This window comes from Alnus glutinosa, chromosome 10 (assembly GCF_958979055.1).
Source record: "Alnus glutinosa chromosome 10, dhAlnGlut1.1, whole genome shotgun sequence".
Classification (NCBI taxonomy): Eukaryota; Viridiplantae; Streptophyta; class Magnoliopsida; order Fagales; family Betulaceae; genus Alnus; species Alnus glutinosa.
Window position 1 is genome coordinate 9510001 of NC_084895.1, and position 26374 is coordinate 9536374.

Genomic DNA, 26374 nt, shown 5'->3' on the forward strand with positions numbered 1-26374 from the left:
GGAAATGGGTCTGACTCCGGGAGAGTGAAGACCACATGATGGAGTGGATTTAGAGTGACATAAAGAAGGAGAACGATAGGTTGTTAAAGTGGAGATTCTCAAAATCAATAAAAAATAATATTTAAATAAAATAAAGAAATATTTTAAAAGTTTAATTTAAAAAGTTTTTTAAGTGATAAATAAAATAATAAAAATAAATTATTTAACTAAATTTTAGGGAGACTAAAGATGTTTTAGGAGCATTCATAATAATATCTTTATAAGTGTTTTGATTCTTACATTTTAAGAAAAATTTTAAAAAGGTCATAAAAAGTTACTTACAATAGTCTTTTTATATTTTTCTATTCTTTGTAAATGTTTCAATACTTTTTAATGTATTAAGAAGAACTGTACTTTTTTATTTTTTTTATTATATTCATAAAAAAAATCATTTTTTTTTCACATAAATAATCATAACGAAAATAAATAAATAAATAAATACTATTTAATTGATATAAAAAAAAATTATTGTGAGTTGTTTTTTTATAAGAAATAAAAAAATAATTTTTTTCTTTATATCGAAGGAAAATAGTTAAAAAGTTGCTGCCTCGTCATTATTAAGCGCAAGTTGCTGTTACCCCTACCATGAGTCGCATCATCATTTTCTCTTTCTTCCATGATTCTTTTGTCTTGTTGCTTTTCATCATTGCACGTCTATCCTTTTCCTTTTGCTTTCCAACATTTCCCCTTTCACTTTTTCCCTTCACTTGGCGCCGTCGGTTCATAAAATTGTCATTTGATGGTGTAAAGAGTAAGAGTAAACTCTCTAATGTTTCAGCGAGATTAAACGTGATTGGTTGTACGCTGCGCAGAGTAAACAGTGAGTCACTGTTTTGTGCTCTGCGCGGAAAGCTATTAATAACAAAAAAAAAAAAAAAAAATTTGTGCCTATCACTGTTTAGTAAACAGCAACCTATAGAAATAAGCATTAGAGAAAGTTTCCTCATAGAAAAAAAAAAAAAAAAAAAAAAAACAAAGCTTTCTGTTTTGTAGCACCGATAAAACTTTCTGTAGCACCCTTAATTAGCCTGTCCCAAACTCTTTCAGTTGGAAACCTAACGATCACATATTGCACTGATTCCACTGAATGATAATTAATTTTCTTTTTCTCTTTCCACGTGTTTCACGTACATTTTGCTGTCATCCACTACTTTCATTGATGTCCAATAAAGTTTGAGTTGAACGACGAGACGGGGCGAGGACTAGAGAAGTTGCAAAAAATGCAGAGTTGGTAGAACAGGCGCTAAGCACACTTTAAAATATTCGATATTTCGTTTGTTTCGACGTAAAATAATTTTTAAAAAATAATTTTAATATTTTTTAATGTTTAATAAAAATAAAAATAATAGTCAAATGAAAAGTAATTTTTGTTTGACTAAAAATACTTAGTAAATTTCAAAAAATTATTTACACTTTTTAAAAGAGTAAATCATTTTTCTTTCCAAAGATGTCAGACGCATTCGACCCCTATTAAACGACACAGTTGACCTTTACTTCAAGCAGTCGACCATTACCGAAATCTTGCAAGTATCGAAATCCGACAGCATCCGGTCAATGTCGTCGGAATCCAGTAACTTTTGGCCGAAATCTGGCTACTTTCGCCGGAATCCGGCCAACCTAGATTCCTACAAAACTGTTCGGATTTCGGCGTTTATCTTGGATTCTGGTTGTAGTAGTCGGAATGGCGGAAGCAGGTAAAAGTAGCCGGAATCCTGTCGGTCAATGACGAAATCTCGTCTTCGAAAAATATTTGTGATTTTTCGTACGAGTCAAACACCAAAAAATGCTTTTGGCAAAAAATATTGTCCAGAAAAATGACTTTCCTGAAATCATTTTACGACGGAAATCATTTTACGTCAAAACAAACGGAGTATAAAGAGAAAATGTCAAAAAATTAGAGTGGAAAGAGGACTCCTCGGAGGGCCCCGTTTGAAATCTTTTCCCCTTCTCTCATTTTCTTCTGACATCCGTACTGTCTGTCCGCTTTTGGCAGACCATGAGCGGTCTCAAGGATCATATTTGGCAAATCATTTTTGTTATCACTTCATTTATTTTCACTTTTTCTAAAAATATTTTAATTTTTTTACACTTTTTATATTATATTAATAATTTTTTTATTATTATTCAAATAAAAAAAAATTACTACAAAACAATTTTTTTTTTACTTTTCTATAAAATATTCTTAAATTTTATATCACATCAATCACTTATTACTATTTATACTCCGTTTGTTTCGGCGTAAAATGATTTCTGAAAAATAATTTCGGTATTTTACAGTGTTTGGTAAGGACGAAAATAATGGTCAACGAAAATCATTTTTGGTTTGACCGTAAAAGCTTCTTTAATTTTTGAAAAACGATTTACGGTTTTAAAAACCATAAATTATTTTCCGAAATTATATTCTTTGTCCTTGCACGCATGCTTAATATTCGATTGCCTGAATCTGACAATAGTCGGTCGTTTGAAACTATGCGGCATCGGAATTCGGCATCATCCGGCTACCAGAATACTGCCGGCGCAAGAATCCAGTGACATCCGGCCACCATCACCAGATGCCAGCGGAATCTTGTTGGAACTCAGCCGAATCTGATCGGATTCGACAACTAATCAAGCTGGATCTGGCCAAAATGGCCGGGATCGGGCCGAATCGGGCCACTGATCTGGCCAAAATGGCCGGAATCCGGCCATATATGACCGGATCTGGCTGGATTTGGCCAAAATGGCCGGGGTCCGGCCGGATATGACCAGATCTGGCCAAAATGGCCGGGATCCGGTCGGATCTAACCGGATCTAGCCAAACATGTTCGTCAGAATCCGGCGACAGCGACCGAGCGTTGTCGGATTCCGGCGACAGATGTATTTTCGGTTTTTGTAATTTTTTTCGTGTGAACTAAACGCCAAAAAATAGTTTCAAGAAAATTATTTTTTTTGAAATTGATTACGTCGAAAATATTTTACGACAAAGACCATTTTACATCGAAACAAACGGAGCATTAAATAAATATTCTATAACACAATTATTTACAACACATTTTACTCATGGTAGGAAAAATATTGACGGTGCAAACTTGACTCGTGATCAGGGGTAAAATGAAAAAAATCAAATTTTACTCTTGATAGGAAAAATATTGAAGTCCTTCTACACATGCGCACTGCATCCGTCCCTCTTCAGTCTTTTTTCTACGTGTCATTTTGTTTTCATTTTTTTTTTTAACAAAAAAAAAAAAGCAATCAAAGAGTCATGCCCTCCCCCACCGACTGGAAATCCGACACCCTTGCTCCTTTCGACTGGAAATTCGGCACCGGTGCCCATCGACGACGCTCTCTCTCTCGAACAGTCTGCTCTAGCGCCCACAGACCGGATCTCCGGCGCCTTTGAAGCCTAGCTCGCTCTCTCTAGAAACCAGCCGACCGGATCTCCAATGAAGGCGACGTGAGGAGGCTGCCCTTCGGAGACAACAGCTTCGACGTGGTGGTCTTCAGGGTGTTCCTCCACATTGTGGGGAAGGAGCACGGCCGGCACCGGCGCCCACCGACAGGAAATCCACTCTCTCTCTCTCTCTCTCTCTCTCTCTCTCTCTCTCTCTCTCTCTCTCTCTCTCGGAGTCCCTCGAAACCAACAGACCGGCCCACCGACCGAAAATCCGAATCCGACTCTGATGCCTAGCTCTCTCGATTTCTCGAACCCAGAATAGACCGGACAATCCGTTGCTGACGACGACGCTCTCTCTCTCGAACGGTCTGCTCCAGCGCCCACCGACTGGATCTCCGACGCCTTTGAAGCCCAGCTCGCTTTCTCTCGAAACCAGCCGACCAGATCTCCAACGAAGCCGACGACGCCAAGATTATAAATTATTACCTCAAAATACTTCACAGAGAGGACGATGGAGCAGGGACGATGGAGCAGGCTGGAAAATGGGGGCAAATCGAAGCATTGAAAAAGGAAGAGATTGGCCAGAAAAGGACTCATCGGTTGGGTTCAATATCCCGACTCCTTTCCAAATGATTTCATTTTTTTAATAAAATGTCAGTACCACGTTGAAAAGGGACGGACATGAGGCAGAAGAAAGAAATTATCCTTAAATTTTAATTATTATTTTTAAATGTAGGGGTATTTTGAGAATTTTTCATTCTTCCGTCAAAATTTAACAAATAATTTTAATAATGGGTGATACAAAAATGATGAAAGTTCAAAAAAATTAAATAAAGTTTCGGACAACAATTACATTCATCTAAAGATATGTTAATTGTTCTTCATGTACCCAAAAAAAAATAAAAAAATGAGTACATATAAATGGTGTTCTGTTGTGAGTAGTAAAAAATGAGTATATATCATTATTTACCGTCTTTAGAAGAGCTCTTTTTAATGGGTAATACTTGAGTGTAGCAAAATTTTTGGAATTCATCCAGAAATTTTGCTTATCAATAGCATTCTTGTAATTATTTATAATTACAAGAATGCTATTGATAATCGTAGCACTGCTCCTCTTTAATTACTCCTGTCTTCACTCTTCACCCGATAAAGGAAGAACCGAACAAGGCTTGGCAGAACAACGAAAATTCCCTTATATTTCCTTCTTCCCTTTTTTAATCTTAAATCAGATTACCGATGCAAGAGACAATAAATAGAGAATATAAAAGGGAAAATAAGGGGAGCCATGATGCTTGCCTCTCGGAAATAGCAAGAATCCCTTTTTCTTTAGGAGTTTGCTTGCTTTGGAGACCAAAGAATTCTTTTTATCTTTTCTGCTTTACCCGATAGAGGAACATGGCTTGGCAGAACCACGAATCCCGCCTGTTTGAATGCGTTTTGTTTTTAAATTTAGGTTTGAAGCAGACCAAATGTTTTTTACACCCAACTCAATTTCTTTTGTAATTCCCTAAATAATAATAAAATATGGAGAGAAAAAAAGAAGCAAGAGAGATAAAAAAAAGAGATAGAATTATGAGTGGTTCGATGTTAAACGCTTATGTTCACCACAATAAATGACTTTTAGGGCCAATAGTGTGCTCTCATTAACTTTCTTTACTTACGATACGGATCGAGGTTCCTATTTATATAATAGTAAGTACAAGGATGGTAAATCCAAAATGATTTGATTACAATCAACCTTTAAATAGAGAATATTTCGATATTAACCTAATATGAAATATATGGAAAATATATTATAATTTTCTTATATTCTAACACCTTTCAACTAAACTCATATTTTTATTTTTTCATTTTTAGTGTTACTTTTCTTAATTATATTTAATTTAATTCACATTTCTAAACATATATTCTCAATTTTATTTTATATTCTCTAAATCATTTAGACATAAATTTAATTTTTTTTTTTGCGATATTCAAAATTTCAAAAACAATACCAAAAAATACATAAAAATCGAATACCCAAACGACTTTCCTTCAATTCTTAAGCTTGACTCACATTCCGAGGCAAAAGCAAATAAATAGAGAATACAAATGGAGAATAAAGGGGAGCCAGGATGCTTGCCTCTCCGAGTTAGCAAGAACAACTTTTTCTTTAGGAGTTTGCTTGCGTCGGAGACATGTTAATTCTTTTGATTTTTTTGCTTTTACTTTTGCTAGAGCAAGCCTGCAGCCACGCCATCGCCCACCCAATGTTCCGACATGTGACATGCATGCGTCCATATATATGCATGGTTTAGCTTTGTGAAGTTTTACACTAGCAGATGGATTAAGAAAGTGTTAGGGCATTTTTAGTAGCATCGTTCATCAAATTTTATTGATCAGAATAGATAAAATTTACTTTCCTCTATTTTAGCTATCAACTTTTTTAAAACACTCACAGCAATCTCACTATTTTAACTATCTACAATCACTATTCGATTTAAATAATAATTTTTTTTTTCAGATTTCTTCATTTTTTTTCTATAATCTTTTTTGAATGTTTATATTTTCCTAATAGTTATATTTTTAAAATTTTGTTTTTTTCCTAATGGTCATATTTATGAATACAAAAATATACTCTCATATTAGAATTTCAGGGATGCTAAGAAAACATAGGAAAAAGCCACCCAACTAACTGAAATGACCCAAGACCTCAAATATCGTAAGATTAAAAAATATTTTCAAGTTTTTATCAATTTTCTCATTAAGCCATTACTCAGCAATCAACATTACAAGGGAGAGGACCGGCTGAAGAGAATGGGCAGTGGGAGAGAGAAACGAACAAAAGAAAAAAGAAAGAAAGAAAATTAAAAGGGAGAGAGAAAACAAATTTAGTGATATTTTAATCATTTGGTGAGTGACTAGTACTCACTATTGTTGGTGAATACTGTTCACTCACCAAAACTTTGCTGTTATAATAGTAAGGCTGCTGGATTGTATTTCTGTGTGTTTTCACCAAATTGCCTCACCAAAATAGTTAAAAAGCTATTTTGGTGAAGTTGTTAGGCATATTGTTATATTGCTATTTTAGTGTCAGGACTCAATATATATCTATATACATGTGTCTATTTTGGTGAGGTTGCTAGGCATGTTGTTATATGGCTATTCTAAAGTTAGGACTCAATATATATCTATATACATATGTGTATGTGTGTGTGTTAGAACAGTTTTTGGATTGATGACGTACACCTTTTGATAGGGTTTTCTTCGATTGCAGCAAAATAATAAGAGTAAACAAAGGAGCTTGGTGGGTGTGCCGACGGGATATGATGCCTGTGATGCCTAAGTCAGATTCTTGAAGAGCAATTCTTATAAAAATGAAAAACACAAAGAAAAGAAAAGAGAGTGTTTGCTGGGGTATGGACCTATTTATAGGCAAGAAGTCATATTCAGCCTAGACTATACTTATTTGAATTCAAGTAGAACTCTTATTGTAATGCCCCAATAAAATTAACTAACTGGTAGTTAATTTCATTGTTCGCCTCCCAATCTCTTTTCAATTAACTACCATTAAATATAATTAAATTCATCTGCAGCAAAAGACTTTCACTTAAAGCATAAAGATAGCAACTAAGAACCCACAATCATACAACAATCGGAGCGAATACTAAAGTAAGTTTATCCTCGTGTCCATCGTAGGTTCTTTCTTTCAATAAAGTATTTCTCATCTTTTTTTATGCATTTGGTTCTGAAGTTTTATTTATTTATTTATTTTTAAATTTTCTTTTAATCTTGATATTTAATAAGGATAAGGATGGAAAAGACAGTCTTGTAGTTCAACTTGCAGATGAGAAGCACTGGGATGATCTTGTTATTATTATTGCTGTGGTATGTCTCTCTTCCATTTTACCTTCTGCTGTGTGATTGAGTTTTCTGGTGAATTTGAGCAGTAGACATACACACGCACGCTAATATGTATGTATGCTAGCATGCATGCATGCATGTATAGTAAAAAAAAATTATGAAGTGCCAAAGAGGGGGCAACCCATGCACACTGAAGTATTAGAAGGAGAAGCCCAATAGAAAAAGAAACAGTAAGAAAAATGGAGTTGTGGGCAGTAGCCCTTTTTTCCTTTAATATATGCTGTACTGCTTTGCTTCTAAAAGTCCTTTCCCATTGTTTTGGTTTGCTAATTTCATCTCTAAGTTGCTTATTTATGGTGAGATCCTGTATATGTGTTCAAAACTGTAGACTTTAGATACAATTAAGCTTCACCTTTCTGATCAGTTGTGCTCCATGAACATTATTTTAATTTCTTAATAGGAACTTACCGTCTCAAATGAGTTTCTCTGATCAATGTCAAATGTAGAATTTATGTCTATGAAATCCTTATCTTTCCTACTTGTTTGTCTTGTTTCTACAAGAGATAATTATAATTTGTCAAGTATCATGAAAGTTATTTGTATAGCCTAATGTGCGTGCTGAATTATTGTTATTATACTACTGTTACTACTACTGCTGCTGCTGCTGTATTACTGTTATTATTTTAATCATTATTATTATTATTATTTGATGAGTATCTGCTGTTATATTGCTCCTACTATGCCCCATTGTTTTCGTTATTTCAATCTTTATTTTTTTTTGATTTTAGGTAAGTTCAAGGCAGAAGGAAACGAGTAGCACCACTGGAATGCGTGAAACAGTTGAAACTAGTTTGCTTTTAAAACATAGAGAAAAGGTACATTTTATTCATCTTTTTCTCTCTTATAAAGGATGTTCATTGTCTTTCATGAAACTAGGCATCCACCAAGGCTCTGCATGTGATAGATGGCTCTCTTTTTTTGTTGTTTGTGGATTAGATGGTTGAGAGATAAGATTTGATTACTTGAAAAGAGAAAAGAAAAGGGGGAGAGAAGAGGGAGAAGAGGGGAGAAAGTTTAGGAGAGAGTAAAGAGAGCAAAAAACAGTGGCTAAAATTACTTTGTTACCTTCAGTTACTTGAAAATAAGATATGGGCTTGTTTTGGTATTTTGTATGGAGAGAAAACCAAGAGCGATCAATTTAGGAGTCAACTTTCTATATTACTGTACATTATTTTATATAATCATAAATATTGAAACTTGCATGGTCTTTTTTGGATTTTTTTTTTTTCTGTTTTAAAATTTGAATTTTCACGTACTTTCCCCTGCTGGAGGGCAGGTCTTTTAGGTTTAATTCTCTAAAATTGTATTTGACTTTTGGTATTTGTTCTTTTCCTTTTTTGGAATGCAACAGGAAATAGTACCAAAACGCATACTACAAATGGAAGGAGCCATAAAAAATCGTGATTTTGCATCTTTTGCCCAGTTGACCTGTACTGATAGTAACCAGTTTCATGCTGTTTGCCTGGACACATCTCCCCCAATTTTCTACATGAATGATACATCCCATAAGTGAGTTGTGCTCTAGTTTAATTTTTTGGTTCTACAGCATCAATTTTTTTTTTCCTTGAAATGCGGCCTTAAAATGCTGAATTTAAAATCAGTGAAACAACTATCTTTCAGGATAATCAGCATTGTCGAAAAGTGGAATCGCTCTGAAGGAACAACTCAGGTTTGATTTTCTTTCTCCTATTTCTTTTCTGGAAAGCCTTCATGACTTGTATCTAGTAACAGATTGGACCAAGGTGCCTGGCCGGGTTGCATATTTCTTTGCAAATGATATTTATTTACTATTTGATAATCTATAACTTTTCTTAAAAAAAAAAACTAAAAACTGAATAAATAAATAAAAAGATTTATAGATGCAGAAAGTTTCTTTATAATTGAATACTTCAGCATGCATGATTTTATATGTAATTTAATGATAAATGATAATTTGTTTTAACTTAGTAATATATATGATTGACAAAGTAGAGCTTCTACCGTTTGTAGGTTAGAAATTAGTGCTTTTCAGAATTTTATGATTCAAAATCAAGCTTGTCATCAAATCACATTGTTATTAGACCTTTTTAAAATTCAAATGGTGGTATCTTTGAAGTACATAAAGACCCTTGCTGTATTTTTGTTTTTTTTTTTTTCCTCTCACTACAAAAATGTATGCAGTTTGACACGTGCAGTTTGACACGTGTACAGTGCTGTACACGTGTCAAACATTTAGACACGTGCACTTTGACACGCGTAAGACGCGTGTCAAATGTGCACGACATTAAGTGCCCAAGTTGACACGTGTATTGAGATACACGTGTCAAATTTGACACGTGTATTGTAATACACGTGTCAAATTGGTTTGACACGTGTATTCAGATACACGTGTCAAACCGTTTGACACGAGTATTTTAAATACTCGTGTCAAACCAATTTGACACGTGTATTGAGATACACGTGTCAAAGTGTTTTGACACGTGTATTTAGATACACGTGTCAAATTGGTTATTTTTTTTTAAAAAAATCCAAATCGAATTTTTCATTTAAATAAATTTTTAATTTAATTATTTAATTGTATTTTTAAATTAAATAAAAAATCCAATTTGGATTTTTTTTCTTCAATTTAGTTTTGGTATTGGTTATTTAAAATCATTTGGTATAATAATTTTAATAGTTATTTCAAATTTTATTATTTCCGACCACAAATAACGCAATATTGATTTTACCGAAAAACTACACAAAATAATATTACACAAATCATAAGTTAATAACGTATTCGTTAACTAAGCAAATATTTACACATAAAAATTAATTACACAAAATATCTACAAATCTGAAGGGCGTCCCTGCGAATGAGGAGGTACCGTCCCAGGCGTGTTCTCGCCAACCGGCGATTGCTGCGCAAGGAATGGTGTAGCGGGCGAAGGTGTAGCGACAATGGAATGCTGGGTCAGCCGTCGTCCAACAGGCGACAACGTACCAACCGTTGTCGAATTACCTGCAAATCATATAGACAATTAAAGTATATAATATTACTTGCAAAATTAAAGGGGTAATTAAAATAAATTGAAATTAATTTTGTCCTACACACAGTATAAATCATACCTGCAGATGCACTACTAACAGACGACGTACTACCTACGTGTGCAGGTGAAGGCGTACCAAGACATGGTGCTGATGCTCCCATGGAGGACATGAAGACCTCAACCTGTCGCAGGCGCTGCTCCAACAGGTCATTCCTCGCTCGCTCAGCCTGTAGCTCCGCTTGCATCTCTTCCATCTTCCGAGTGTGTTCGGCCCAATCCCGAGACGTGCCCTGAGATGGTCCCCCTTGTGACCGAGGCCTATATGAGAAACATGTCCCCCGAACAGGTGTGACGTTCGGCCCAACCTGCTGAACCCTCCCTGCATACTCAGGCCTCCCAACCGCCTGTTCGTAAGCGTCGTTCGGTGCCCAACGCACCGTGTCTGCGGAGACGCTTTGCGTGGCGGCTGGATCACTGGATAAACTCTGCGTCATCCTCTCCTGTACGTCGTCAACATGAAAAAGTCATATATTGAATAATGACAAATCACACATAATTTTAAAAATAATAGTAAATTAAATCAGTAGCATACGCATAGGACCCGTGTACGTTTGTTCACGTGAGTGCCGTCCTTCCTTGTGTGGGTCTTCACGAACGACGCGGCGCGAGTGGGGGGCGTGCCAGATGTACATGTCTGTCGTCATGCAGTTGATATATATAAGAAACAGATAGCGATAAAAATAGTATAAATAAAAATAAAAACAATTATCAACAAATATATATAACATAAACATATATATTTTCATACCTCCTCGTGATTAAATCTGGCATAACTTTTAGATCCCGTACAATGAGGAAGGTCATTCTGCTCGCGCAGCCTCTTCATCCGTTCAGAGGTTGCCTACGTATTTAACATGAAAATAAAAATGTAAGCATTGACACACTTAAATTAAAACTAAAATTAAATAAACTGTTATTAAAAAACCACAACATTTTCTTGGCCTACATACGATTTTTTGCTCACGGCACCAATCTCTCAGCAGGAACTCTACATCTTCTGCGTCATAGTTGCCAAAAAAATTGTCCGGTATTCTCACACGGATACTCTCGGGCGTGTCACCGTCTCTAATACGTAGTTTGGTTTTGAACCTCGACTTCCACGAGCGGTGCTTACGGCCAATATCACATAAAGCCTCTTGTTGTGCCCTGCGCGCGTCTACTGATACAGGTACATAGAACTCCTCCTGCACATTCAACACATTTTTATAGGTTTAAAAACTTCAAGAAATACATTAATCTCAAGTTTAATTCAAATAAATAATTAAATTATATTCATAAACATACCATCAGCGCGTCCCACATTGCCTGCTTAATCTGCCTATTTATCTTCGCCCATTCGTCCCGCATGTGTATGTAGGACCCACTCCTGATCAGCTTGCCCTCAGCCCGCCGAAATCGATTGCAGGCCCGTCCTACAGGTTGTATAGCAGCATTGTACTGCAATACAACCTTCTTACCCCTCGGGAGGACCCAGTTTCTCGCTGGGTCGTCAATCACCTTATAATAAATGGTCCTGTCTGGGTTGTACCCTAATGAAAGAAATATTCAACATTAATGTTAAATATTTAATCATAAGATTAAAGAACATATATATATATATATATAAATATATATATATATATATATATATATATATATATATATATATATATATATATATATATATATATATATATATATATATATATATATATATATATATATATATATATATATATATAAACAATTTCTAATCAAATATTTATTTATTTCAAAACCAAAAAAAAAAAAAAATTTTGGTAAGAGAATCTGAGTTTTAAGGATGTCTAAATATGTACTTACCCATCAACTGAATCTGCTCAATCTGTATGTGCTGGGTCGCTAGGTCGCCCGCAACCTCCTCGCCAACCCCTCCGGCTTGTGGATCCTGCTGATCATCATCTGAATCCATATCCTGGGGACTACCGGGGGCCAACTGATCGGTACCCAACATCGCAACGTCCTCCTCATGGGTACTCTGGCTCCCCCCCACATCTGGCATCTGACTCTCACCGGAAAGTGGCATCTGACTCTCACCGGAAAGTGGCATCTGGCTCTCACCAGATAAAGGCATCTGGCTCTCTACATGCCCCGGGCCCTGACTCACCCCCGATGCTGGCATCTGTCTCGGCCCCGGGCCCTGACTCGCCCCCGATGCTGGCATCTGTCTCGGCCCCAAAATCTGGCCAGGCATCGCCGCCTGTGCCGGTATCTGTCCCAACCCCATAGCCGGCATCTGCATCTCCCCGGTCTGTGACAGTGGAAATCTACCATCCTGCGTCTCACTATCAGGGTTACACGTCATAGGTCCACTATACGTATACAGAAAGTACGGCGCATAACCCTGTGACCCCATCCCCTCTCGCAGCCACCATCGATATGCGTTACCCGGTTGGGTGAACCCTATCTGAGATAATGTCGGCAGCTCCGACAATGGAGAGTTGCAAGGTCCAGCTGTGCTGCTCTGTCCGTGATCTGACGTGGGCACGGCCACCGTACCCGGCAACAATGGTCTATAAGGCCCGTCTGGGTGGTGTGGCCATGCTGCAGAATACAATGCCGTCGAAACAGTGGGCGTGGTCATGGGGGGCACGGGTGGGCTAGGTGCCCGATACGCATAATGAGGGGGTCTCTGGTCCATCAATACCTGCGAACAAATGCAGACAAATTAATTAGAATATGTTTTTTTAATATATTTTTAATGAACATACTAAAGAACAACGAAATTTATGCAATTAATAAAAATTTGTATTGAGTACAAGCGAATTGTACAAACAATATATATATCAGTCAAGTGTATTGAGTTCAAGCTAATTATACTCACAACAAATACTTCAATCATTGTATCACGGGAGCTTCAATAGGATCTATGTCGGGCCTGTCGTACTCGAATTCGTCATTCGTATCTGGTAGGTCAACAGTGGCTAGTACGAGCGGTACGCACTCATGGTAGGTTGTACCATCCTCATTACTCCCATCCCCATGTCCAACGTCGTACACGTTGCGCGGTTTGGTCCTAACCGCACAAACCCAATTTGGGTTCCTTCCATCTTCTACGTAGAATACTTGATCCACCTGAGATGTAAGCACGTACGGCTCGTCCTGAATCTGTTCTCCCCTGTGGACGAGGTGATTGAAGTTGACAAACACTAGGCCATACTCGTCTATTGTGAATCCTCTGTCCATTGTGGGGTCTGCCCAATTGCACTTAAATAGGACGTACGTAGTCCTGTCATAGTACTCGACCTCAAATATATCGGTTAACTGTCCGTAGTACGTTTCGCCTTCAACGGTAGGAACACAGACGCCGCTATTCTGAGTCCTCCTTCCCACATCATGAGCAAGCATGCGAAATAATTTTCCATTTACCACGTACCTGTTGTACTTCACCGCTGTCTCCTTTAGCCCTCTACAACGCATAACCAACTTGTGGCCCAATTCCTCCCTACGTTGATCGTCCAGGTCATCGACCTATGTTTTAATTACAAATAGTAAACATCACATTGGGTTATAATCCTGAACCTGCATAAATTTATCCAATTTCAAATTTACAACTATTTCCTTACATATGCATGGTACCATTCACAGAATTGCTCATGATGTTGTGCTTCAATAAGAGCCTCCGTAATGCGACCCATAGTGCATGATCGCCTAAGCGCGTCTTTGTGCATCCTACATTCAGCGTATACAATTTTGTAATAATTGTTATTAATACTTTTACTCGAATTCTGCTAAATATAAGGTTAGGACTACTTACGTCCGCAAATTGTGAAACTCTTCAGAGTTGAACACAATATAACGATGAATCTGGTGCATTATCAACCGGTTCATGGTAACACGCGTGCCCGCTCCCTTGGATCCATCAGGATTCCTCTGAGGTCTGTTGTGGAATGTTGGTGCGTTATTCAGATACCTTGAACAGAACGTTACCAGCTCGGTCGCTATGTACCCCTCCGCAATGCACCCGTCAGGAGCTGCTTTATTGCGCACATTATTTTTGAAATTCCCCAGACTCCTGGTTTAAACACATACACGACAATTTAATTGTCGTCAATTAGGATTACAATTAAATAAAAATATTTATTTACATATTACGCCGAATTTTACCTCTCTGCCGGGTACATCCATCTATACTGCACGGGTCCGCCCAGTCTACACTCGCGCACAAGATGCACGACCAAGTGGACCGTGCTGGTAAAAAACCCTGGAGGGAATATTTGTTCTAGCTTGCACAAAGTGATACAGACGTTACCCTGCAGTCGGTCCATATCTTCTTGTGATAGCTTTGTTGAGCATATGCCTCTAAAAAATGCAGAAATCTCCACAAGAGGTCTAACCACTTTATCAGGCAATGACTTACGCAGTGCAATTGGGAGAAGCTGTTGCATCAGTATGTGGCTATCATGGCTCTTCAAGCCGGAAATTGTACGGTCCTTGAGCCGAACACATCGTGAAATGTTCGAAGCGTATCCGTCCGGGACCCTAACATTTCGAAGAACCTTCAGAAAATTTTCTTTGTCCTCTCTAGACATTGTGTGACAGGCAGCGGGAATATACGTTTTACCGTTGGCGGCCGTGAACGGATGCAACTTAGGTCTCAACCCCATTTCCTGCAAGTCCAGCCGAGCTGCCAAGTTGTCCTTCGTTTTCCCTTTTATATCCAAAATAGTGCCAAGTATATTGTCCATGACATTTTTCTCTATGTGCATAACATCAAGATTGTGCCGAAGCAAATTGTCTTTCCAATACGACAATCTGAAAAATATACTTTTCTTCTTCCATATAACATCGGAACTCCCTGCACCCTTCTTCCGCTTCTTCCGTTTCTTCTTCTTACCCGCGGTCTCATCCCCAAACGCAACTCCGTCCAACTGTTGGAGAACCTCGTCTCCGCATGGCACAATCGGCGCGCTGTCAAATTCTTCAGTACTGTCAAATGTCTGCCTGTTTAGCCGCCACAGATGTTCTGGCGGTAGGTATCTCCTGTGCCCCATATAGCAAAATTTGCATCCGTTCTTTAAGCGTATAGAACGCGTCGATTGCATACAGCAAGGGCATGCCTTCGCACCCCTGTTAGGCCAACCAGATAAATCTGCATACGCTGGCAAGTCGTTTATCGTCCACATCAACTGGGATCGCATAATAAAATTTTCCTTCTTTGAAGCATCGAATGTTCGTACCCCTACATTCCACAGTTCCAGCAACTCATCAATCAATGGCTGAAGGTAAACATCAATATCCATACCTGGTGAGCTCGGTCCAGGGATAACCAGGGAAAGGATGAAGGACGATTGTTTCATGCACATCCAAGGTGGCAAATTGTACGGCACAAGCATTACGGGCCATGTGCTGTGGGATGTGCTCATGTTCCCAAATGGATTAAATCCATCTGCTGTCAAACCAAGCCGAACGTTCCTACTCTCTGCCATAAAATCTGGATGTAAAATGTCAAACGATCTCCATGCCTCACCGTCGGCCAGGTGCCTCAATACGCCATCCCTAGTGCGGCCTTCTGCATGCCATCTCATATAGGGCGCAGTATGCTCAGACATGAATAACCTCTGCAACCGTGGGATGAGTGGAAACCACCTCAAGATCTTCACCGGGCGTTTTTTCCTCGCTGATATGATCTCACCATCATCATCTACATGTGTATCAGCCCTCCACTTAGACTCTCCACATACGGTACATGAATCTAATTCTTTATTGTCTTTCCAGAATAACATACAGTCATTACGGCACACTGGAATCTTCTCATACCCCAGACCCATGCCACTTAGGAACTTTTTGGCCTCATACGTGTTATCTGGCAATGCCTCATCGCAAGGAGGCAACAACTGATTGATAAATTCGAGAATGTCTGAAAAAATCTTGTTACTAATACCTCCAACGCACTTCAAATTGTACATGTGTACAGTAGCACTCAATTTACTATGCTTTGTACCAGGGTGAAGGGGCTTCTCGGCGGTCTTTAACAGCTCTTGGTACTTCAATGCGTCCCCGCAAGAGGTATCTTCGTCAACTTGTTGCGGAAGACTACTGACGGCTTCAGGAACATCGTGCACGCCGAAGGCGTCACGCAACATGGCGTGCATATCATCATCCTGTTCCCCGGCGACACCCTCCTGTTCTGTGACTTCACCATGTTCAGTGCTACAAGCAACGGTCTCTGTTCCACTGTGATAACTCGAACACTGACCAGGAATAGCGGACCCAGTCGTAGTCTCACCGTGCATATACCACAAATTGTATCCCAGATTCATCCCCCTACCTCCAGTCAGGTGGGCAAGAACGTAATCTGGAGTGTGACGCTGGTTATTTCGACAATACTTGCATGGGCAGTAAATTTTTCCATCGACGGCCGTACAGTTACTAACGGCAAATGCCACAAACGCCCTACACCCGTCGTTATACCCTGTCTTACCCCTAGGTGCTGACATCCAAGACTTGTCCATATTTCTCTGTACAAGGTTAAGAGGACAAGACAAGACAAATCATACGTCTTACAGTATAAAGTGTAAGTGTTTTTATTTTTTTTTTTATTTTTTTAAAGGGTTTAGGGTTATGGTTTGTTAGGGTTTAGGGTTAGGTTTTATTTTTTTTCTTTAAAAGTGTAGGATTTTGTTTTTTTTTTTCCTTAAGGGTTTAGTGTTAGGGTTTATGGTTTTTTATTTTTTATTTTTTATTTTTTATTTTTTATTTATTTTTTTTTATAAGGGTTTATGGTTTAGGGTTTAAGGTTTAGGGTTTGTTATGGTTAATGGTTTAGGGTTTTTATTTAGAAAGTGTAGGAAATGTTTTTTTTTTTTTTTTAAGGATCTAGGAATAGGGTTTAGGGTTTGGGTATTTTTTTTAGAAAGTGTAGGATATATATATATATATATATATATATATATATATATATTTTTTTTTTTTTGGGTTAGGGTATTTTTTTTAAGAAAGTGTAGGATATATTTTTTTTTAGGGTTTAAGGTTTAGGGTTAGGGTTTTTTTTTATAAAGTGTAGGGTTTTAGGATTTAGGGTTTGTTAGGGTTTAGGGTTTAGAGTTTAGGGTTAGGGTTTGTTAGGGTCTAGGGTTAGGGTTTAGGGTTTTAGGTTTTTCTTTTTTTTTTTAAGGGTTTAGGGTTTGGTACGGTTTAGGGTTTAGGGTTAAGAGTTTTTTTTTAGAAAGTGTAGGAAGTTTTTATTTTTTTTAAAGGGTTTAGGGTTTTATTTTATTCTTTTTATAAGAGTTTAGGGTTTGTTAGGGTTTTAGGATTTAGGGTTTGTTAGGGTTTAGGGTTTAGGGTTTAGGGTTTAGGGTTTAGGGTTAGGGTTTGTTAGGGTATAGGGTATAGGGTTAGGGTTTAGGGTTTTAGGTTTTTTTTTTTTTTTAAGCGATTAGGGTTTAGGGTATAGGGTTAGGGTTTAGGGTTGTAGGTTTTTTTTTTTTTTAAGCGATTAGGGTTTATGGTTTAGGGTTATGGTTTGTTAGTGTCTAGGGTATAGGGTTAGGGTTTAGGGTTTTAGGTTTTTTTTTTTTTAAGCTATTAGGGTTTAGGGTATAGGGTTAGGGTTTAGGGTTGTAGGTTTTTTTTTTTTAAGCGATTAGGGTTTATGGTTTAGGGTTATGGTTTGTTAGTGTCTAGGGTTAGGGTTTAGGATTTTAGGTTTTTTTTTTTTTTTTTTTTTAAGAGTTTAGGGTTTAGGGTTTAGGGTTTGTTACGGTTTAGGGTTTAGGGTTAAGAGTTTTTTTTTAGAAAGTGTAGGAATTTTTTTTTTTTATTTACAAAGTGTAGGAATTTTTTTTTTTATTTAGAAAGTGTAGGAATTTTTTTTTTTTTTTTTTAAAGGATCTAGGATTAGGGTTTAGGGTTTAGGGTTTTAGTTTCTTAGGGTTTAGGGTTTAAGGTTAGGATTTTTGTTTTTAGTGTTAGGGTTTCTTTTTTTAGAAAGTGTAGGATATTTTTTTTTAGGGTTTAGGGTTTGTTAGGGTTTAGGGTTTAGGCTTTAAGGTTTAGGGTTAGGGTTTGAAAGTGTAGGATTTTTTTTTTTTAGGGTTCGTTATGGTTTATGGTTAGGGTTTTTATTTAGAAAGTGTAGGATTTGTTTTTTTTTTTTTTTTTAAAGGATCTAGGATTAGGGTTTAAGGTTAGGATTTTTGTTTTTAGTGTTAGGGTTTCTTTTTTTAGAAAGTGTAAGATATTTTTTTTTTAGGGTTTAGGGTTTAGGGTTTGTTAGGGTTTAGGGTTTAGGGTTTAAGGTTTAGGGTTAGGGTTTTTAGGGTTTGAAAGTGTAGGATGTTTTTTTTAGGGTTTAGGGTTTAGGATTTAGGGTTTAAGGTTTAGGGTTTAAGGTTTAGGGTTAGGGATTTTTTTTTAGAAAGTGGAGGATTTTTTTTTTTGGAAAAAGGGTTTAGGATTAGGGTTTAGGGTTTTAGTTTTTTTTTGGAAGTATATGAATTTTTTGTTTTTTTTAAGGGTTTAGGGTTTAGGGTTAGGGTTTTAGTTTTTTCTTAAGGGTTTAGAAGGTTTTAGTTTAGGGTTTTTTCTTGGGTTAGGGTTTTTGTTTTGTTTTAAGAGCTGAATGTTCTTTTTTCAGAAAACAAAAACAAATATGGGTTTAGGGTGTTTATTTTTTTTTAAAAAAAAAGGGTTTATTGTTCCGTGTTTAGAGTTAGGGCTTAGGGTTTACGGTTATGAATTTAGTGTTTAGGGTTAGGGTGTTAGGGTATTTTTTTTAAAAAAAATGGTTTAGGGTTAGGGTTAGAGTTTTTGTTTTGTTATAGGGTTTGGACTTTAGGGTTAGGGTTTTGCTTTTTGTAAAGGGTTTAAGATTTAGGGTTTATGGTTAGGGTGTTTGTTTTTTTTTTAGTGGTTTAAAATTAAGGAGCTTGGTTTTTTGGTTTTTTTAAGGGTTTTTCGTCATAAATTAAATATTTTGGGTCATTTTATGTTTCTCAAATTGTTTTTTTAAGAAAATATCAAAAACGAATAGTACGATATACTTGTTTCAATTTTAGTTTAAACAATTCCATAATTTTATTTTTAAAAAGTGATTTTCTATATGTGGATCATTTTGTTGAGTCATTTTGTCAGATTTCGGTTTTATAGAATTCCCAAAAACCAAAATATGATAATTGTCGAAAATGATAATAACAACACAAATTTGTAAATGGTAAAATATATCACCAAAAAACATACAATTGTACGCATGCATATTTTCCATGCATAATAACCAACCACAGAAAAATCAAAAAAATGATACAACAATATATAGTAATACTGTAATGATAAACAATTAAGAAAAATATATAAATAAATACAGTGAAATATTTGAAATTTATTATAGCCAAAAAATGTAGGAAACAAATTTTGAAAATTACTCACAATCTTGTACTCTGTGATGTAATATACTACTGATTGTTGTATTTTTTGTACCTGCATTTTTTGGGAAGAACAAATTAATAATATAGCAAAAATAAAAAACAAAAAATTACAAAAAACTAATTACAAAAAAATCACGTAGAGATACAGAGAGAGAGGGAGGCAGAGAGAGATAGAGGCAGAGAGATATAGGGAGAGAGAGAGAGAGAGACATAGAGATACAGAGAGAGAGAAGAGAGAGATAGGGAGAGAGCGATAGAGGGAGAGAGAGAGTACACTGAGAGAGGCAGAGAGATACACAGAGAGAGAAAGAGAGAGAGAGAGAGAGAGAGAGAGAGAGAGAGAGAGAGGTAGAGAGAGAAAGAGATAGAGAGGAAGAGGGAGATAGAGAGAGAGAGGTAGACAGAGAGAGAAAGAGATAGAGAGGAAGAGAGAGATAGAGAGAGAGGGAGAGACGGAGCGAGATATTAGAGAGAGAGAGACCGAGACGAGGAGAGGTGGAGAGAGGGCGTCTCACCGGCGGGAAGGGCGGATCGCGGTGGCCGGGAGCTGTCCGGTGCGGCTGTATGTGTCGACGGAGAGGGAGAGAGAGAGAGAGAGAGAGAGAGAGAGAGAGTGTGATCAGAAATGGGTAGCTTCCAGAGGAAGCTACCCATTTCCGATAATGTATATATATTTAATATATTTAATATATTATTATTTGAATTTTAAAGTTTATATATATATATATATATACATATATTTGCACAGCAAGGCCAGGTGGCGCGCGGGAGAACTCCCGCGCAGCCGTCCTGGCCAAAGGATTGGGCACGTGTACTGAGTACACGTGTCCAATCCGGGACGTGTATTTAAATACACGTCCCCAATTGTATTTATTTATTAAAAAAATAATATATATGTATTTATATAATTTAACCACATAATTTAACTCCCGCGCAGTACACAGTTGGACACGTGTACGTAGTACACGTGCCCAATTGGGGACGTGTACTACGTACACGTCTCAAAATGTAATTTTTTAATATTATTTTTATATATTATATATATTATATATATATATTTAATATATTATATATATTTCATATAAACCCATGCAACCCAGAACGTGTATGCACTGCATGTACACATTGCTAAACCCTAAGACCTAAAACTAAAACATAAACTATAAATTAAAACTAAATATAAACCCTAAATTTAAATCATGACACTAAGTATAAGTATATATACTATACTACCCTAACCCTAACCCTAACCCTAAGTATATGTACTATATATTATTTTGAATTTTAAAATGGCGGCGCGCGGGAGACGTGTAATTAAAATACACGTCCCCTATTGTAGAAATTTTATTTAATTAAAAAAGATATATATATATATATATATATATATATATATATATATATATATATATATATATATAATTTAACAACGTAAAAAATTGGTAGGGTTTAGGGTTTTAGTTTCTTAGGGTTTAGGGTTTAAGGTTAAGATTTTTGTTTTTAGTGTTAGGAATTTTATTTTTAGAAAGTGTAGGATATTTTTGTTTAAGGCCGGGTTTATGGTTTAGGGTTTAAGGTTAGGATTTTTGTTTTTAGTGTTAGGGTTTCTTTTTTTAGAAAGTGTAGATTTTTTTTTTCTTAGGGTTTAGGGTTTAGGGTTCGTTATGGTTTAAGCTTTGGGTTTGGTTTTAGAAAATGTAGGATTTATTTATTTTTTTTTTTTAAATTTTTTTTTAAGGATCTAGGATTAGGGTTTAGGGTTTAGGGTTTTACTTTCTTAGGGTTTATGGTTTAAGTTTATGATTTTTGTTTTTAGTGTTAGGAATAATTTTTTTAGAAAGTCTAGGATATTTTTGTTTAAGGGTTTAGGGTTTAAGGTTAGGATTTTTGTTTTTAGTGTTAGGGTTTCTTTTTTTAGAAAGTGTAGGTTTTCTTTTTTCTTAGGGTTTAGGGTTTAGGGTTCGTTATGGTTTTAGGTTAGGGTTTGGTTTTAGAAAATGTAGGATTTTTTATTTTTTTTATTTTTTTTCAAGGATCTAGGATTAGGGTTTAGGCTTTAGGCTTTAGGGTTTTACTTTCTTAGGGTTTAGGGTTTAAGTTTATGATTTTTGTTTTTAGTGTTAGGAAAAAAGTTTGTAGAAAGTGTTGGATATTTTTGTTTAAGGGTTTAGGGTTTAAGGTTAGGAATTTTGTTTTAGTGTTAGGGTTTCTTAATTTAGAAAGTGTAGGATAATTTTTTTTTTTAGGGTATAGGGTTTAAGGTTTAAGGTTAGGAATTTTGTTTTTAGTGTTAGGGTTTCTTTTTTTAGAAAGTGTAGGATATTTTTGTTTAAGGGTTTAGGGTTTAGGGTTTAAGGTTTAAGGTTAGGAATTTTGTTTTAGTGTTAGGGTTTCTTTTTTTAGAAGTGTAGGATATATTTTTTTTTTTTTAAATACACGTCTCGAAATGTATTTGCATGCATATATATATATATATATTTATATAATTTAACCACATAAAAAAAAATACAAACCCATGCAGCCTGGGTTTAAAAAAAAATACCGTACATATAGCTAAACTTTACGCGCTAAAAGTAAACCGTAAACTATAATTTAAAACTAAACCCTAACCCTAAAATTAAACTCTAACACTAAGTATATATACTATATTAAACCCTAAATAAAAAATAAAAACTAAAACCTAACCATAAAATTAAACTCTAACCCTAAGTGCATAGACTATATATAGCTATAAACTATAATCCTAATTAAGGGTACGTACTGTATATAGTCATAAACCCTAACCCTAATCCTCGTGATTTAATATATATATTTAAAAGTATACAATAATAACACATGAAAAATATATTGACATTATTATTCATAAAATGTAAAATCAATTAAATTATAACCCATAGCTTTAAGTGTATATATTATATATACCTATACAACATAAAACCCAAACCCTAAGTGTATATACTATATATAGCGATAAACCTTAACCCTAAGTATATATACTATATATAGCGATAAACCTTAACCCTAAGTATATATACTATATATAGCTATAAACCCTAACCCTAAGTGTATATACTATATATAGCGATAAACACTAACCCTAAGTATGTATACTATATATAGCTATAAATCCTAAGTTTAAGTGTATATACTATATATATCGGAACAATCTAATTTTGAACTGCTCATGATTTAATATATATATATATATATTTAAAAGTGTACAATAATGACACGTGAAAAATATATTGATATTATTATTCATTAAACGTAAAATCAATAAAATTATAACACATAGCCCTAAGTGTATATATTATATATACCTATAAACCCTAAAACCCAAACCCTAAGTGTATATACTATATATATCGATAAACCATAATCCTAAGTATATATACTATATATAGGTATAAACCCTAGCCCTAAGTGTATATACTATATATACTATATATAGCTATAAACCCTAACCCTAAGGGTATGTACTATATATAGCCATAAATTTATGAGGGACTAAACTATAAATATTTAATTCATTATGTAGCGCAGAACTCTAAAAATAATTGCATTTACTATATATAGACATAAATAAAAAGGTTACTGTATATAGTTTCTAAACCGTTTACATGCATGCATATATATATATATATATATAGTATTAATTATATAAAATTTGTTATGTTTAAATTTTTTTTTTTTTTTGGTTTCTAAACGTAGATGGTGTATAAAACTAAACCCTAATTTAAACTATTTGGTTTAATTATATATTTAGCACCAAATTTGTTTAATTATGCATATAGTACAATATGTAAATTAGGTTAAGGTTTACGTGCTTATTAGTATACTATATATATATAAATAAGGAACCTAAAAAGTTTAAATTCCAACCAACAAATTTACATATAGCATATAGTACAATATGTAAATTAGGTTAGGGTAATCTACACCGTATTTTTAGATTAGATTTGTATGATTAATAATGTAAGGAGTTTTTTTTAAAATTTTTTTTTTTAAAATAATTAATACAACACAGAATTTTTTTTTTTTAATATATATTTGGCGAATTAATAAATTTTTGACACGTGTATTAGTACACGTGTCCATTTGGACACGCATATGAAATACACGTGTCCAATTGGACGCGTGTATTCAAGCACGCGTCCAAAATTGACACGTGTAATAATACACGTGTCCATTTGGACACGAATATGGAATACACGTGTCCAATTGGACGCGTGTATTCAGACACGCGTCCAAAATGGACACGTGTATTAAATATGCGTGTCCAAATGGACACGTGTAATAATACACGTGTCCAGTTGGACACGCATATGAAATACACGTGTCCATTTGGACACGTGTATTATTTACGCGTGTCCAAATGGACACGTGTATTCAATACACGTGTCCATTTTGGACGGCTGAACAATTTGACACGTGTCTCCCATGACACGTGTCAAATTGGACGCGTGTCTACAGTAACAGGTACTGTAGACACGCGTCAAAATGATAGTATTTTTGTAGTGTCTTCTGAGTGCTACAAAACGTTCTATAACTACTTACATAAGACATAAGTTCTCAGATTAATTTTTCACGTGTAAACAAAGATAAGTCATGAATTGGTTGATTTCATATGGTACCTTTTGGAAATTTTTCCGAAAGCACCAAAGGCCTGGATGTTATGCTCTCAAATTTTTGTTTTTTCACTTGCTAAAGGAGTCATAAAACCCTCTCATTCACAACAAAGATTTCAGTTTTAGCTTCACGAGTGTTAAATTGCTTCCCAGCCTTGACTGCGTTATACATTTCATTTGATCCCATAATCCTAAAGAATATTAATCAGGCGATGTTCCTTCAGTGATGAGGTCATGATTTAAGACTTTGTATCATCACCACTTGTTTGGAGCTGTTCCTTTATTTGTCGTTGTCTATGATTTATGTCACTATCAAAAACCCATATGGTGAAGAAACACTTAAATAATATGGAACTTAACACTCATGAGTGTATTTATAAACCACACATGTGGGTCTCATCTTTCCAATATGGGACCGGATTGTTACAATGTCTCCCTCTTAAATTCATTACATCATCGTTAGGGCCACATCATGAGGTCTGACAGTACCACATTGGATTACTAAATGGCTCTGATACCATTAGTAACGATTCAAGGAAAACTCTTACCACATTTGTGCTATCACCTCAAAAGGATTAGTCAATTTGGAGTTTCCTTATAATTACTTATAAAGCTCAATTTCACTTAGTAAGTAATGTGATATTTAGCATTCATGAGCTTAATGTGAACTACTTATTTTTTTAATATGGGACCGGAATGTTATAATAGTCATATGGCGCACACGAAGCTTGTTTCTTTTTGACTTGGTGTTTTCAGTCTTGTTGTTTACTATTTTGAATATGTGATTAAGTCGGACAATTGACAGGTGGCATATACTTTTGATGCGGGGCCAAATGCTGTACCGATTGCGCGTAATAGAAAGGCTGCTACCCTTTTGCTTCAGAGGCTGCTCTTCTACTTCCCTCCAAATGCATCTTCGGGTTTGGATAGGTAATTAGTACTGCCATATAACATTGTGTTATGCTTGGTGAAATATCAATGAATTATTGTCCAAGTGCAAACTTGTAGAGATTTTTATTTTTGCCCTTGTGTTTCTTTTGCTTATTCACGTACAGTTACATCCTTGGTGATAACTCAATTCTAAAAGATGCTGGGCTTGAGGGGATGAGGGATGTGGAAGATTTGCCACCACCTCCAGAAATCAAGGACAGCATTCCTTCCCAGAAATACAGGGGGGATGTTAGTTATTTCATCTGCACGAGACCTGGCAGAGGCCCAGTTTTGCTTTCTGATAAGAGTCAGGCTCTTCTCAACCCCAAAACCGGGCAGCCTAAGTAAATTTGGATTAATTGTTATCTTGGGCTAATCTTCCTTGTCTCTATGAGCCTGGAGTATTTCACTCAGATATCTTCTACACTGTGCCTGTGCTCATGGTAAAATGACTATCTGAAAGAATTTGCTGCTTGTGTTGCTATGTCATGTAATTGTAATTTTTTTTTTTTTGTCTCCTGGATAATTTAATAGGGTTTATGCCCTCTCATAGTCTTATGAGACGGTTAAAAATAAGTTTGTATTGTCTTTTGACAATTTCAGCTGTAACTTGGAAGGCTTGAAGTTGTAACTATTTCGGTCTATGCCCGGTAATTGTTTGAATAAGAGTTATCATTTTCTTTTGGTCCAGAAATAGAAAATATTCGTAAAGATTTAGATGATTAAAAAGGGGTTAAATATAAAAAAGTCCCATTAACAACCATTCAATTTTAATAGCCTTATTCTCTTAAAAACTAAAATAAATAAATAAAAAACTGAAATCTAAAAGGTTAAAGAACTTAAAAACTTTTAAAATTAAAATTTTGAACTAAAAAATATAGAAAAAATTAAAGATGAATTTTCAAGTGTACTAAAGTGACTTATCAAACTAACAAGGCGTGCCAAAAATGTCACTTTTTTTTTTTTATTTTTATTTTTATAATAGTCTTATTCTCTCAAAAACTAAAATAAATAAATAAAAATATTTTACTTTTAAAAAAAATCTAAAAC

The 26374-nt window shown here is 35.5% G+C and overlaps 1 protein-coding gene across 1 annotated transcript; it reads left to right on the forward strand.

Moving 5' to 3' along the window:
* Positions 1 to 1720: 1720 nt before the first annotated feature.
* Positions 1721 to 26008, forward strand: LOC133879001 (diphosphomevalonate decarboxylase MVD2, peroxisomal-like). Its single transcript, XM_062317555.1, has 7 exons — positions 1721 to 1753; positions 7199 to 7279; positions 8044 to 8130; positions 8667 to 8824; positions 8936 to 8984; positions 25200 to 25324; positions 25450 to 26008. The coding sequence occupies exons 1-7, from the start codon at positions 1721 to 1723 to the stop codon at positions 25670 to 25672; spliced, it is 756 nt and encodes a 251-aa protein (XP_062173539.1). The 3' UTR covers positions 25673 to 26008.
* Positions 26009 to 26374: the final 366 nt, after the last annotated feature.

Coding starts and splice junctions, on each gene's coding strand:
- LOC133879001 (XM_062317555.1), top strand. CDS start 1,721: ATGGCGGAAGCAGGTAAAAGTAGCCGGAATCCT. Junction 8,131..8,666: donor TTTTAAAACATAGAGAAAAG/GTACATTTTATT, acceptor GGAATGCAACAG/GAAATAGTACCAAAACGCAT. Junction 25,325..25,449: donor GCATCTTCGGGTTTGGATAG/GTAATTAGTACT, acceptor ATTCACGTACAG/TTACATCCTTGGTGATAACT.